Here is a 13,925-nt window from a genome sequence, read left to right on the forward strand (position 1 = left end):
AGAAAACCTGGATAGTAATTGTGCAGTAAGACGCTTCTTAAGTCATTTGTCTGTGATGTCGTCTGTTTGTAGCCTAACTTTAGCTTTTGAGATTCAATTTATGCTTCAAACATCACAGAGTTCATCTGTGGAGATTATCTGGATGGACAGAACCTGTAAATATCATAAATTTGAGATTATTTTCTGTAATAATCCAAAATACAGTTCAATAATCCCACAGAGGGAACCAGGGTGATGCTAACTTCCGGGTTAGCCTACAGAAATACGTCATCACCTCATCACTCCAGGTCCCAGGGAAGAAACCGGAAGGGGCGTGGCTTCGGTTTAACTTCGGTTTTATTTTGAAATGCATACCGGAAGTAGTTATAGTCGACACTGCAGACTCTTTGAGGACTCGGTTCAGTTTATATCAGACGGAACAAAACCTCACTGGGTTTGAGTCCACTTTAAGGAGCCCTCAGTACCGAGGAGGAGCGTGTTAAACCACCGGCACCGGACATTAAACACCACTGTCTTCCGTCCAGAAACAGTCCACACGGTCGGTACCCGGGACGGAGATATCCGGGAGATGAGAACGGGTCAGAGCCGCCGGTAACTTTGGTAAGTTTGCTGTTTAAAGTCTCATTTCTCTTTATTCTTATTAACTTTACCAACTTTAAAAACTTGCTCCCCCACAGTCCGCATTCATGCTAGCTAGAAAACAAGCTAGTTAGCTAACGAATTAGCTACTTTAAGCTACTTTCTTAACTTCACACAGCTTCGTTAGCTAAACTACATCAACGTCAACTAGCTAAGTGTTGTACAAACAGTCTTAACAGCTGTAATAACAAGTCAGAAATGGCGAATAAGGTTAGTTTGAATCAAAAATGATGTCCCATAACGCTGATATTCATGTGAATGTTATGGTATTTAATGCCACCCAGGTCTGGTGTTTGGGATTATATGTGAATATATCATGGTAACACCCAAAAGCACCACTTTATTGTCACTGTAGAGGCATAAAATGTAATTAAAATGCCATTAGGTTGTTGTTTAATGTGTTTCTTTGTCCCCCTAAGTGATTATACAGTACTCCTACACCATGCAGTGAATCTGTATCGCCTTCAAGTGTGTTTAAACCTGAATACTGTCTTTTAATCACTATAAAGTCATTTTAAAGACGTATTCAAGTACTTTGATTGTAGTGTAATATGTGATATATTGTGCTATAATACTCCTATAACATTTCTTTGTGTGCAGTACTACATTCAGAGTTTAAAGTGAGCTTTTTGTATTTACAGGATAGTTATGAATATTACTCCACATACATACACTTTTTTTTTTTATCACACCATAGTTAAAAACATGTATGTTAATGTTGTATGTGATCCTAAGCAGGGGGCTCCAGCAGTGCCAGGCCGGTCTGTCCGGCTCCGTGTGGCCCAGCTGGCCTCTTTTGTTCCGGCCACACAAACTGATTAGCATGCACCATCCTACCAGAGCATCTGTCCCCGCAGACGCTGCTTTTGTTCCCCGTTTAAAAACTCGAAAGTTGGCCCTTTTTGTCCAACTGTCCGCTCATATTAAAAAGCTGGCAGGCACGTCAGCCCCTCTCCACGCGCAAATGCTGACCTAAAACCCTGGAGACGGTGCAGATCTGCACAGCGGGCGAACAGAAGAGATGGTCACAGTTCAAGCTGTCTGTCACGGATACGGTTAACAGCAGTCACAGTGTTCGTACGTGGCTTCGTACAGTTTTTATAGAGGCAGATGTGGGCAAACTCATCTGTAAGATAACCCCACCACTGCTAACATCCACAAGAGTAAATACACTCTTTCAAACTATAACATTAACCCTCTGGGAAAAGGAGCAGAGGAGCTGCTTGTCACTGAAAAAACATCATACTGTATCTAATGTGCCTGTTAAAAACATAATCACGACATAAGTTTGGGTTCGATAGGACTTAACTCATCCTGAGGGTAATCGTTGTGCAGCAGCTTCAGAACAAAGAAGGAAACAGCTCCAGTATGAAATATAACATTTAAATAAGGCACTAAGTATGCACAAACTAAGGAAAAGTAATATAAGGATCATAAAACTATAAACAGGTTAACAGAAAGTGTCATAAAAACAATAAACAGGTTTACAGTAAGGATCATAAAATCATAAAGAGGTTGATGGTGAGCAGACAATCTCTGTAATAAGGAAACAATCCAAATTAAAAACATTAGACGGGAAGGCAAGTAATCAAACTGAGGGTGTGAAGAAGTCTTTGAAGAAATATTAACCCATCAGCTTATTTTCTGTTGATTATTTTCTGAATCATTTAATAGTTTTTAAAGGAGCAGTCTGTAGACATTTTAATGAGAAGAGAAAGATCTTCACTGACTAAATAAACAAACTCTCTTTGTTTTCATGACTTAATATTGTAAATATAAAAAATTCTGAGTTTAAATTTCTTCTCCAAAACTACATAGTGCTCCTTTAAATATGCAGGATGCCTGATTATGATTATTTTTCACGATCTGAGCAATCAGGGCAGAGTGAAGGGAGTCAGTCAATTAGATAAAGTGGCACTGTGTAGTTTTGTAGAAGAAATTCAAACTCCGAATTTTAATATTTACAATATTAATGAGGTCATAATACAAACGTTTTCCATAAGTGTATAAACAAGCTGTTCTCAGCCACGAGGGGAAAAGTTGTCTGTTGCCACTTTCAGTTATTTACAGACGACAGTTGGTCCTGGAGCCTTTGTTCGGCTCGTGTCTAAACCTCATATGATCTCATACTTGCACAACAAATTAGCAAAAATGTGAAATGTCTTAAACTTTGTTATAATGATTTTATTATGATATTGATCAGTGGACAAATCCTCCGGCGCTGCTTTTACGCTCTTTGCGATTTAATTGACAGATTGACGAGTAACTCAGCTTTGTTAATCAGGTTAAATTCCTCTGTGTAAACCGTTAACGTGGTGCAGTAATGGGACTGCACTGTTGCCTTAAGCTGCCCTAAATTGAGTTATTAGTGCACATGTAAACACACTGATGGCTTTGTTTGGTGTGACCTCCCTCCAACCAACACATGCACCCTCCTCCGCCTGTTATGGAGACAGTTTGATGTGTTTGACAGGCTGCTCACTGACACTTCACAGCCACAGCCTTTATCTTTGTCTGTTGCCATGGTGAACTGTGTGTGTGCGTGTGTGCGTGTGTGTGTGTGTGTGTGTGTGTGGGTGGGTGTGTGTGGGCTGGGGGGTATTTCCTCTTCAGGGCTGATGTGAAAACAGCGGGTCGGTGCCGCCCTGGTCTGTGGTGTGTTTGGCGGGTTGGACCTTTAGTACTGGAGTTTACAAAGTCCCTCAGCTACATGTTCGATTAAAACACTGATAAATCGTTAGCATGTTTATGATGACACGTTATTGATCGCTGTAAACTGATAAACACCTCATCGTCTACTTCACCAACATAACCTGATGTCTTGTTGTCCTTTAAATCCGTTTGCTGGGAGAAGTGAACTTTATATTTTTCATGACGTTTGATAAAAGATCTGTAGATTCAACACTTGTGGTTGTTTTGATCTGTATTCTGTCACCATGTTACTGACTCTAGATCAGAGAGATCACATCCCCACTCTTAATCTGACTCACAAAGCTCTGATAAGCTCGGTTGTCGTGTGCTCAACACCTGGCCTAATTTAATTTCTTATCAAGTCAGCGATGTGGGTTGTGATTCTAACCCGCCACAAAGAGCGCGACGCTGTGAAGCCAGTTTTAAAATGTCACAGTGGCCTGGGAAAAAGAAGTAGCTGTAAAAGATTTCTTTTGAGCATCACAAGGGATGTTTACAACGATTAATTTCCTTTGACGTCAGTCGATTCGTCTTAAAAAACACTCAAACTTTCAAAATTCAGCACAATTTGATGTTGAATGTTGTATGTTGTAACAGGTCACCGGCGTTGTTAACACAGCAAAGCAACATTTGAGTAGGAAGACACGACATCTCAGTGCAAATTATGTCATTTGAATGTGTATATTGATAAAATAATAATTAGTTTAACGAGGGCTGTGTGATATATTTGATGTATGTCGTTATCGTGATATGAGACCTTATATCTTTGTAATACGATATGTCATAAGTGTCGTCTTCTCCTGGTTTTAAAGGTTACATTTCTTTGCTCATTTGCTCATTTTCTGAACTTACATGACTGTTCTACTTGTTCTGATTCTTGTGTTTACACACTTTATATCCACATTACTGATGATTATTGATCAGAAATCTCCGTGTGTTAAAGTTCTGTCAAAGTACCGACAGTCATCCACGTCGAAGTCGGGCCTATATGGTCAAAATATTGTGATATTTGAATTGGTCACCCAGTCCTAACATTTATGAAGAGGTTTTGAGGAGATTTCAAAATATTAAAGTATATATCTTGTATCCCGATATCGATATGGCCTTAAAGTATCATGATATTATTTTAAGATCATATCACCCAGCCAAGTTTAACCAACAAGTATTTCTGGTGCCGACTAGAGCGAGTAGAAACGTCTTATCGACTAGTTGACTAATCAGACACGTCTCTCGTCACAACACCAGAGAAATGACTCGCTTCACCGTCAGAGTTTGATCCATTCGGTCCAATAACATTTGGAAAGTCTGGAACCAGGGTTAGAGAAAACCCTACTGAAGTAAAAGTACCAGATTTCAAGATGTGTATTGTCACTCTGGTTGTACAAGTACACTCGCGTGAAAAACTTTTGCTTGAGACTTCAATACAGAAAAATAGTATTTAGTAAATAAAAATGTATATAACAATGGTCATAATGATAATAATAGATAAAGAAAAACAGGGATAATGTGTATGGGTCTGTACTGTCTATACATGTCTGTACCTGAGACACAAAATATAAATACAGGATGTAAAGGAAACAAGGCTGTACTGTGAGATAATAAGTGTAAAGTAAAGCAAAATAAGTGTAAAAAAAAAGTATTGTACTGTAAATGGCATCTGTTGCATTGGCACAGATGTTGCACAGGCGACACAATAAAAACATTGTGAAATATACAAAACATCGCTACGTTCAGAGTATAAATATAGATCATGTATGTAGATAGACGTGGACAAACTTAACACCTCCATTGCATGGTTGTCAACATTTACCCGTTGCCATGGTGACGCTGACAAACCAAAGTCAAAAACTAGGTCGCGTGAAGAGTCTGGACTCCACGCGGCTTTGCGTTGTTCAGTGCTGATCAGAAACCATGACATCTGAGTCACAAGTGAGGGATAACATCAGCTCTGAGCCGCGGCGGTGAACACAGCGACGTGTGATTCATCCCGAGGGCGACGCTACGTCTCCGTCACGAGAGGAAGGAGACGCACAAAAGAGCGCTTGTTGTGGACGAGTGAAGTCACTTTTAGAAGTCGACCGTCCTTATGTGGCGTCCAGTTACAGGCGGTGAATGGGTCTCTGTCCCCCTGCAGTTCACTGGATGTATTCATGGCCACTGAAATAAGCTCTGGTTGGGTCGGAGGGGTGAGGTTCTGCTTTCTCTATACGTCGATCTATAAATGTCTTCCACCCACTGAACATAACAGATCCCCAGAGAACGTTTCCAGCAGGGCTGCAGGGTTTCCCCCCAGGAAACCGGTCAGAGGAGGCAACAGCTATCAAACTACTGAACTACAGATTATTAGACTTTCTAAAAATAACTCTTGGATCATCAGTCACTAGCTGTGGCCAGCTTAGCTAAGTGATCCGATAAGATGTGCGTTTAAAGGAGCACTACGTAGTTTTGGAGAAGAAATCAGAAAACCAGCTGTAACCAGGTTAACCATTATCAGCTAACCAGTTGTTAACACCCTGTTAGGCCGTACTTTGCTCATAAGTAACATGCTCACAGACAGAAGCTGGACAGTACCGCTCGTAAGACTGATTTAATGAGACACAAACAAGTCAGAAGTGCTAATAAACAGTAGATTCTACAGCAGTTAATGTGTGGAGGAGACATCTTGGATTTTGAGGTCGGGGTTGGCGAGGTGCGTCCGAGCCCCCGGGAAGAGCGCCTAAATTGAAGCCAGTTTCCGTAGTGAAAGAAGCGTCTGTAAAACGGTGGATAAATTGTTTTCAACACCAAAAAACGGAAGTTAGCCGACTCGATGGGCGGAAGTCTCTGGTGTGCAAAGTTGAGGTTTTTGGCTTTCGAAACGCCACTGAGCAACTTTGATGGGAATGAACGGGGCTCCGCCTCCAACGCCAGATGTGTCCAGATGTTATAAAATGTCCTCGGGTGCATCCGACTGTGGGGGATGTTTCAGTTGAATCTGTTCCCAGTTCAAATGAAACACACCAAATAAATCAACGGACAATTAATCATTAGTTGTGTTATAAGTTGTGTAACTAGCAGGTCACAGTTGTGCGTCTGAATCAATGCTCAGCTTGTTTTTTTTCATGGCACAAAGAATTATAACATCCAGTGTGCTGCTAAGTGAGTCACCCCGTCACAGACGTAAATGGGTTTGTTTTACACCTAACAACCTCGCTCAGTGTGCTGGACTGAATACATACATTGTCTGCCCCTGTTGCTCCCAGCTCCCAGTACAAAGGCTGGGTGGGTGTATTGTACCAGTGAATGCTGTTGTGTTGGAGCTTTTGTGTCTGTGTGAATGTCTGAAGAAGGTTTTTTACATTTTGAATTAAACGCTTTTCGGGATTGCATGTCTTATGCAAACATAAAATAAGTCTTATGTCTGCAGGTGAAGTGTGTACCTGCGCTGATGGAGGCTCTCTGAGGGTGACAGCGGGAACGTCCTCACCCTTCCTCCCCCCGAAGGCTGCACAGATGTTTTCGCTCGGTCAGGAAAACATCTCCTCCTCCCCTGCTTCCACCAAAGGACCAGTCAAATATGGAGAGCTCATTGTGCTGGGGTAAGACACTCGCTGAGGGGCTTTTACAGCTGTGGTCAACATATCGAGGTGGAGTTTTTAAAGGTTTTGCTTGTTTTAGCCCTGTAACTGCTCATATGTGCACTTTACATGACTGCTGACCGTTTCATTTTCAGAAGAATCTGTTTTTAGATCTGGAGCCTCATTACAGACACGTTAAAGTGTGAAACCTTCTCATCTCAGATCAGGATGACGTTTAGGACTTTTGGTATCACAGAAACATGTTTTCTAACTGCATTTAGGAAAAAACGTATCTTATCTTCGGACAGAAATTAAGTTATTACAGAACCATCTTAACAGAAGAATGTCATCAGCTACGAATCATAGGATAACGTAGACCCCGTCCTAAATTCAAAATAACCTGACACTGATATTAGCCTGTTGTGGATATTTCAGTCTCCCAGTTGTACCATTAGAAGTTTTATTAAAATCAGGAATTAAATGATCAAATATAAAAATATGAGCAGACATTTGATGCTAGCTCTTCACACTTACTTTTTGAAGGTACCATGGACACGGTATAAAAAGAGTACAGAGATTGTATACCCTGCCCCAGGAAACGGTAAATGCCTTGGATTGTGTTTCATATTTTACTTGTAGCACAAAGCCCACATCATCTCAGACGGCCCTTTGTTTTACTGTGGTGCTACTGTGGGTCTCGTATGTAACCCCCTCTGGTGCAGACAATAATCTGTACACTGTCAAGATTGTCCAGATAAAAAGGATGAGATAAATCTGAGCTCGCTGCCATGTAGCAGTTTAATTTGCAGTATGTCCATCAGGAGCAGTAAAACTCAAACTTATTGCAGTTTAAAGTTGGAGAAACTCCACCAGGGTGAAGAATGCAGCTGACTTCCTGACTGAAGGCCATTCACTGTGGACACAAGAGAGCGCCTGTGGTTCAGGGAGGTCGAGAGACGTCAGGAAAAGTTGTGGCCGCTGTGGTTTCAGACCTTTTGTTTGCTTTCGCATTATATTGTCCACATATGAAATTAAACAGTCTGGCAGAGCCGGTAACTAACAATTAGACTGGTCATAGGGTTTAATTTTAAAGAGCCATACAGTTAGTGAAAACAGAGGTGGTGTTATGTGTCGTACAGTGGAGCCACAGTGGAGCTGGAGGGTGGTCTGCGTTTGTATAAGAGAGGAGGTGGACGTCACGTTATCTGAACCTCAGGAAGTTTGCATTATCCAGCGAAAGAATGGCTCCACTCTTAACTGAACTCTGGTGTTTACTTGACCCGCGGCTGGCAGCAGTCTGGCTCTGAAGATAACCCTCCAGCTAAACTCACTTTTTATTAAAGCTCCAACAACATGTAGCTTTTAATTTTCAGATTCACTGCAGCTCAGGACGACAATAACGTTCTGCGAATGAAATTATGTTTTGGAAATGAACACAGTTTGGTGTGAGAGGCGTCCTGATGGCTCGGGTGGATAATCTGTCGACCACGTTACCGCAGCATCCTGCTTTTTAATCCGGACTGAAACCGATGATGGACTTGAGCTTCCTGTCCTCAGAAACGTTTGGGAAATATGCTTATTGTCTTCCTACCTGCACCAAGTAGACGGGTTCAGAACGGGTTCAGGACGGCTTCAATAGAGCTGTTGGGACAATTTTTTTGCTTTGGTCCACATTAGAGCCCCACTGATATATTTGGAGGCCGATATTGGCCATCACAGGTTCATCGACATCGACATATATGTTGTCAGACATGAAAACTTTTATTTTTTCTGAGATTATAATGCAGAAATATGATGTGGTTTCATTAATAACTGTTAACTTCCCATTGTGTTTTACATTTACATTTTTTATGTTTATAGTTGAACTGTAAAATGTGCCTCCATTACACGTCGTTGTCACCAGTGTTTGAGACATCTGAGAGATCAGTGTGAGAGATTTAACCCACCAAGACGTTTATGCTTATTTGACTTATTTGAGGTGTTAATCTGAAAGTGATGAATGCATTTTAAAAAAGATTTGTTATGTCTGTACATGTGCTTATCTGTTACTCTATGTAAAGAAATAAAATTACATTTGGTGAAAGGCAAATCATGACGTGTTCAGGACGCATCCGTTTGTGGGCTGAGATGTCTCCATGACAACAACATCTTGACAGTCAGCGCTGTGTGATCCACGCTGCCTCTCTGTGGTTTACTATCTGTTTGTTTTTTATTTGACATTGGGACATCAGAGCGAGGAGGATGTGGGTGTGTGACACGATCAATAGGAGACAAAGATATGATGATTATTATCGCCTAGGTTGGGATAAAGAAAATGTCAACAGCCAGCGCCTTTCTGAAGAGTTGAGAGATTTTCACCTCGAAGCGCTCGGAGTGGCAACACAACAATGTGATATGCAATATGAATACACCCAAAGTATCAAAACGCTTCCATCCACTGAAAAATGTCCACAGCTTGTATTCAGAAATGTTTTCAGATGAGACGTCAGGACTTCAGTCGGGTTGTGATGTCACAACTCGCCGCCCTCAGGCCTCTATACGAGCAGAACACAGACAGAACTGATTATTCGCTGGGTGGTTCCTGCTCTGGCTTGTGAGAGCTGACCAATCAGTGCAGACTGGGCTTTTTTCGGGAGGAGGACCTTAAAGAGACAAATGTGTTCAGACAGAGGGTGAATAGAGGTGCTGCAGCAACGGACACTGTGAGAAACATAATGTGGTTTTTGATGATTAAAGCTTTTACATTTTCTAGTAGACACCCAAAATAAAAATATGACGCTGAAAATGAGCATTTAAACATCAGCTCGAACTAACTAACTACTCTCTCCTCTTGGGTTCGGACTCAGAACACGAGGTTTAGGACTCAGAACACAAGGTTTAGGACTCAGAACACGAGGTTTAGGACTCAGAACACAGGTTTAGGACTCAGAACACAAGGTTTAGGACTCAGAACACGAGGTTTAGGACTCAGAACACGAGGTTTAGGACTCAGAACACGAGGTTTAGGACTCAGAACACGAGGTTTAGGACTCAGAACACGAGGTTTAGGACTCAGAACACGAGGTTTAGGACTCAGAACACGAGGTTTAGGACTCAGAACACGAGGTTTAGGACTCAGAACACAGGTTTAGGACTCAGAACACAAGGTTTAGGACTCAGAACACAAGGTTTACGACTCGGTCTTGACTGAAGACTTGTCGCTGTTGACTTACGATGTTGGAGCTGAAGCTTGAGACTTACTTGTGACTGTGTCCCACCTCTGGTAGATATAGTGTTTATTGTTTGGGAGCAGAATAACTCAGCCCAGACCCAGTTAATGTGTGGAGAAACTCCACCACAGTGAAGAATGCAGCTGACTTCCTGACTGAAGGCCATTCACTGTGGACACAAGAGAGCGCCTGTGGCTCAGGGAGGTTGGCTGCTGTGGTTTCAGACCTTTTGTTTGCTTCTGTGTTATTGTAATCTAGAACTGAAATAAAGCTGTCTGGGACCGTAGACTGTCACATGCTTCATCACTCAAGTATAAACCAGGAGAGGGTGATTACAGGACGAAAACATCGGCTACTGACCGTATATGATCTAAATATGAGCATTTGCTTGTTTATCTCATCATCTTAGTATCAAACAACCGTCACTGATGGTTCAGGCTCACAGTAAGTGTTGGTTCTTGCATCTTGTGCCTTCAGGTGTAACGGCTCTCTGCCCAACGGTGACAAGGGGAGGCGGAAAAGTCGCTTCGCTCTGTGTCGCAGAAATAAGGCCAACGGTGTGAAACCCAGCACGGTCCACTCGTCCTGCACACCTCAGGCTGCCAAGGTGAGAGCTCGACACGCCAGGTAAAGGGTCAGGGTCAGGACAGGAGTGAAACCTTCAGGAGTGAAGATAAATCCACTGTTTTAATCCCAATCCTTAAAAAGTAATCTCTGAGCTCTCCTCCTGTCGGTAAACGGCTCCGGATCAGAGCAGAATCTGATGTGACTCCGGGTGTTTATTCCTCTAGAAGGTTCTGGATCTGCACCCGTGTTACAGACTCACTAATAAAATAATTCACAGTTGTGTTTGTCCTCGAACATGTCGTAACGGTTCATCTCTTCTGTGTTTCCAAAGGCGATAAGCAACAAGGAGCAGCACAGTATTTCATACACTCTGTCTCGGGTGCAGACGGTGGTGGTGGAGTACACACACGACAGCAACACGGACATGTTCCAGGTCTGCAGCGTCCAATTACTTTATTCATACAGATTTAATTCAACTTTGCATGGTTGGTTTTAATTTGTGTGTATAGATTACCAGGAGTTTGGCGCTTGGTAGACTTTCCTCAATCTACAAAAAACTGTATTGGTGCAGTAAATCCGTTGAGAGCTGCAAACTGTGGAAGCCAACGAGACAAAATAAGAAACTATAATTGAGGAATTAGACAGAAATGAGGATCAACAAAGCTGCAAACAAATTAATCTCATAAAATGTTGTTTTTTCTTCATGTGTTTGCATCAGCACACTCTTTAATACCTCTTTAATCCATAACCTGAATCTTGTTTGTGTATCATCACAGATCGGTCGTTCGACAGAGAATCCCATCGACTTTGTGGTGACGGACACGGTGCCCGGCGGTCAGAGCCAGGTTGATGGTCAGACGGTCCAGAGCACCATCTCCCGCTTCGCCTGCCGCATCATCTGCCAAAGAAACCCGCCTTACTCCGCCCGGATCTACGCCGCGGGCTTCGACTCCTCTAAGAACATCTTCCTGGGGGTAGGCTGCCCTGATGTCCAGATCCATGACTTGTGTTCTGTGTGATTAGACATGAAGTGTTTCTCAGTACTGAACATGAGTATTTGACCTCCCGGCAGGAGAAAGCAGCCAAGTGGAGGATGCAGGACGGTCAGATGGACGGACTGACCACCAACGGAGTTCTGGTGATGCACCCGCGCCAGGGCTTCAACCAGGACTCCAAACCTGGACTGTGGAGGGAAATCTCCGTCTGCGGCAGCGTCTTCACACTGCGGGAAACCAGATCATCTCAGCAGAGGGGCAAGATGGTGGGTGACTCCTCCGCCCTTCATAGGAGCTGTAGTTTTATTGAGTGTAAACAAATTCAGTCAGTGAATTCAGAGTTGATCACCAACATTTTCTTCTTTTTTTAAAAATAATAATGATAACTAGCAGTCTTCTTCATGGCCTTTGTTGGTGCATTGTGTCTCTGCACATCACTGCAGGAACATGCGTTCATACGCAGGATTCATACTGAAGCACTTATAAAAATACGACTCTATAGTGCTGACAGTGATAGAGCCTCTAGAAATTTTGATTGAAACAGTAAAAATGCTTCATGACATCAAAGTTGAGTGTCTCATTTAACATCCTCAAAAATCTGAGTGGAAATAAACGTGAATAATTACTAAAACAAACAAATAAACAAGGTAAACAAACAGCTCTTTTAGCTGTTTTTCATTTTGACAACATTCAAAAGTTAGAAACTAAAATATATATATACTATATGAAAGTATAGAAAATAAAATAATCTACTAATAAGTCAGTTACATATAACGTTTAGCTTGTGTAGCTCTGTCTTTGTGTTCAGGGCAACCGACTCTGTTTTGTTTTGACTGACGGACCACTAGTGGCAGAAATTCTGTATTGCTCCTTTAACTTTGTTAAAATCATGTATGGTCTAATTTGTGCTGTCGGGTCTGTAGTAGGCAGTGATTTAACTCAGGAGCTTGTTTATTCAGAAAGGCTTAAAAAACCCTGTCATGGCCGTCGCTCTCTAAACGGTCTCCATATAAAATGGATTAAAACAGGGTGAGGTGTGACTGTGTTGTTGTGATTGAGCTGTAACCTGCTCGTCTCTCCTTCAGGTGGACTCTGAGTGTAACGAGTTGATGGACGGCTCGCTCATCGACCTGTGCGGCGCCACTCTGCTGTGGCGGACGGCCGAGGGTCTGGCGCACACGCCCACCGTCAAACACCTGGAGGCCCTGCGGCAGGAGCTGAACGCCGGGCGGCCGCAGTGTCCAGTCGGCTTCAACACGCTGGCCTTCCCCAGCCTTCGCCGCAAAGACGTCCTGGACGAGAAGCAGCCGTGGGCCTACCTGCGCTGCGGCCACGTGCACGGCTACCACGGCTGGGGGGGCCGTCGTAACCCCGAGGTGGACGCGGAGTGTCAGGAGAGAGAGTGCCCCATGTGCCGGGCGCGGGGCCCCTACGTGCCGCTGTGGCTGGGCTGCGAGGCGGGCTTCTACGTGGACGCGGAGCCCCCCACTCACGCCTTCGTCCCCTGCGGTCACGTCTGCTCGGAGAAGACGACGGCGTTCTGGAGTCAGATCCCGCTGCCGCACGGCACGCACACCTTCCACTCCGCCTGCCCGTTCTGCATCCAGCCGCTGAGCGCAGAGTCCAGCTGCATCAGACTCATCTTCCAAAGCCCGCTGGACTAGAAGCGGCTTCACCAACAGAACAATGTGCTTTGAGTGTTGGGATTTTCATAACTTAATTTTTATAACTTAATTTAACTTAATTTAGATCTTGGATACATTTATTGGGTTTGATTCCTGAATATCAGAGATGAGTCGGCGCTGTCGTCCTCCTCTCACGTGGTGAAGGTTCTTCCTGGACGCAGCTGCTCGACGGGTGATTTGCCTTAAACTTTGTATTTATTTCTGAACCTCCTCAGTAATGATTTTTGTAAATCAGTGCAGAATTTTCCAGCTGTAATGTTTCCTGACAGCTGATTACTGTGTCACTCTGCCTTAAAGAGCCATTAACACTAAGACTTGATCGTCAGTTTGGTTTCAGTCGAGTGTTTCAGTCTCTCTGTGGTCTGGTTTTTATTGTAAAGGCTTTTCTTTGGGAAACACAAAGTGACCTTCCTCTGTGATGCTGTTTCCTCTTTGAACACAGAATAACTGTATTTTATGATTTTAATACAAGCTTTGTATCGTAACAAAAGGAAAATATATTTCTTGGGAAACTTTTGAAGCTGCTGTCTGTGACTTGAAACACACACATCCACATTAAACAAGGTGAAAATATATACGAGC

At 43.0% G+C, this 13,925-nt stretch overlaps 1 protein-coding gene across 1 annotated transcript; it reads left to right on the plus strand.

The window, feature by feature from the left end:
* Positions 1-364: 364 nt before the first annotated feature.
* LOC140995158 (E3 ubiquitin-protein ligase pellino homolog 1-like) lies at positions 365-13,859 on the plus strand. Its single transcript, XM_073465107.1, has 7 exons — positions 365-600; positions 6,737-6,908; positions 10,574-10,703; positions 10,995-11,096; positions 11,440-11,637; positions 11,736-11,924; positions 12,744-13,859. Exons 2-7 carry the CDS (start codon positions 6,823-6,825, stop codon positions 13,320-13,322), a joined length of 1,284 nt encoding a protein of 427 aa, XP_073321208.1. The 5' UTR covers positions 365-600; positions 6,737-6,822; the 3' UTR covers positions 13,323-13,859.
* The last annotated feature ends 66 nt before the right edge of the window (positions 13,860-13,925 follow it).

This window comes from Pagrus major, chromosome 1, assembly GCF_040436345.1.
Source record: "Pagrus major chromosome 1, Pma_NU_1.0".
Classification (NCBI taxonomy): domain Eukaryota; kingdom Metazoa; phylum Chordata; class Actinopteri; order Spariformes; family Sparidae; genus Pagrus; species Pagrus major.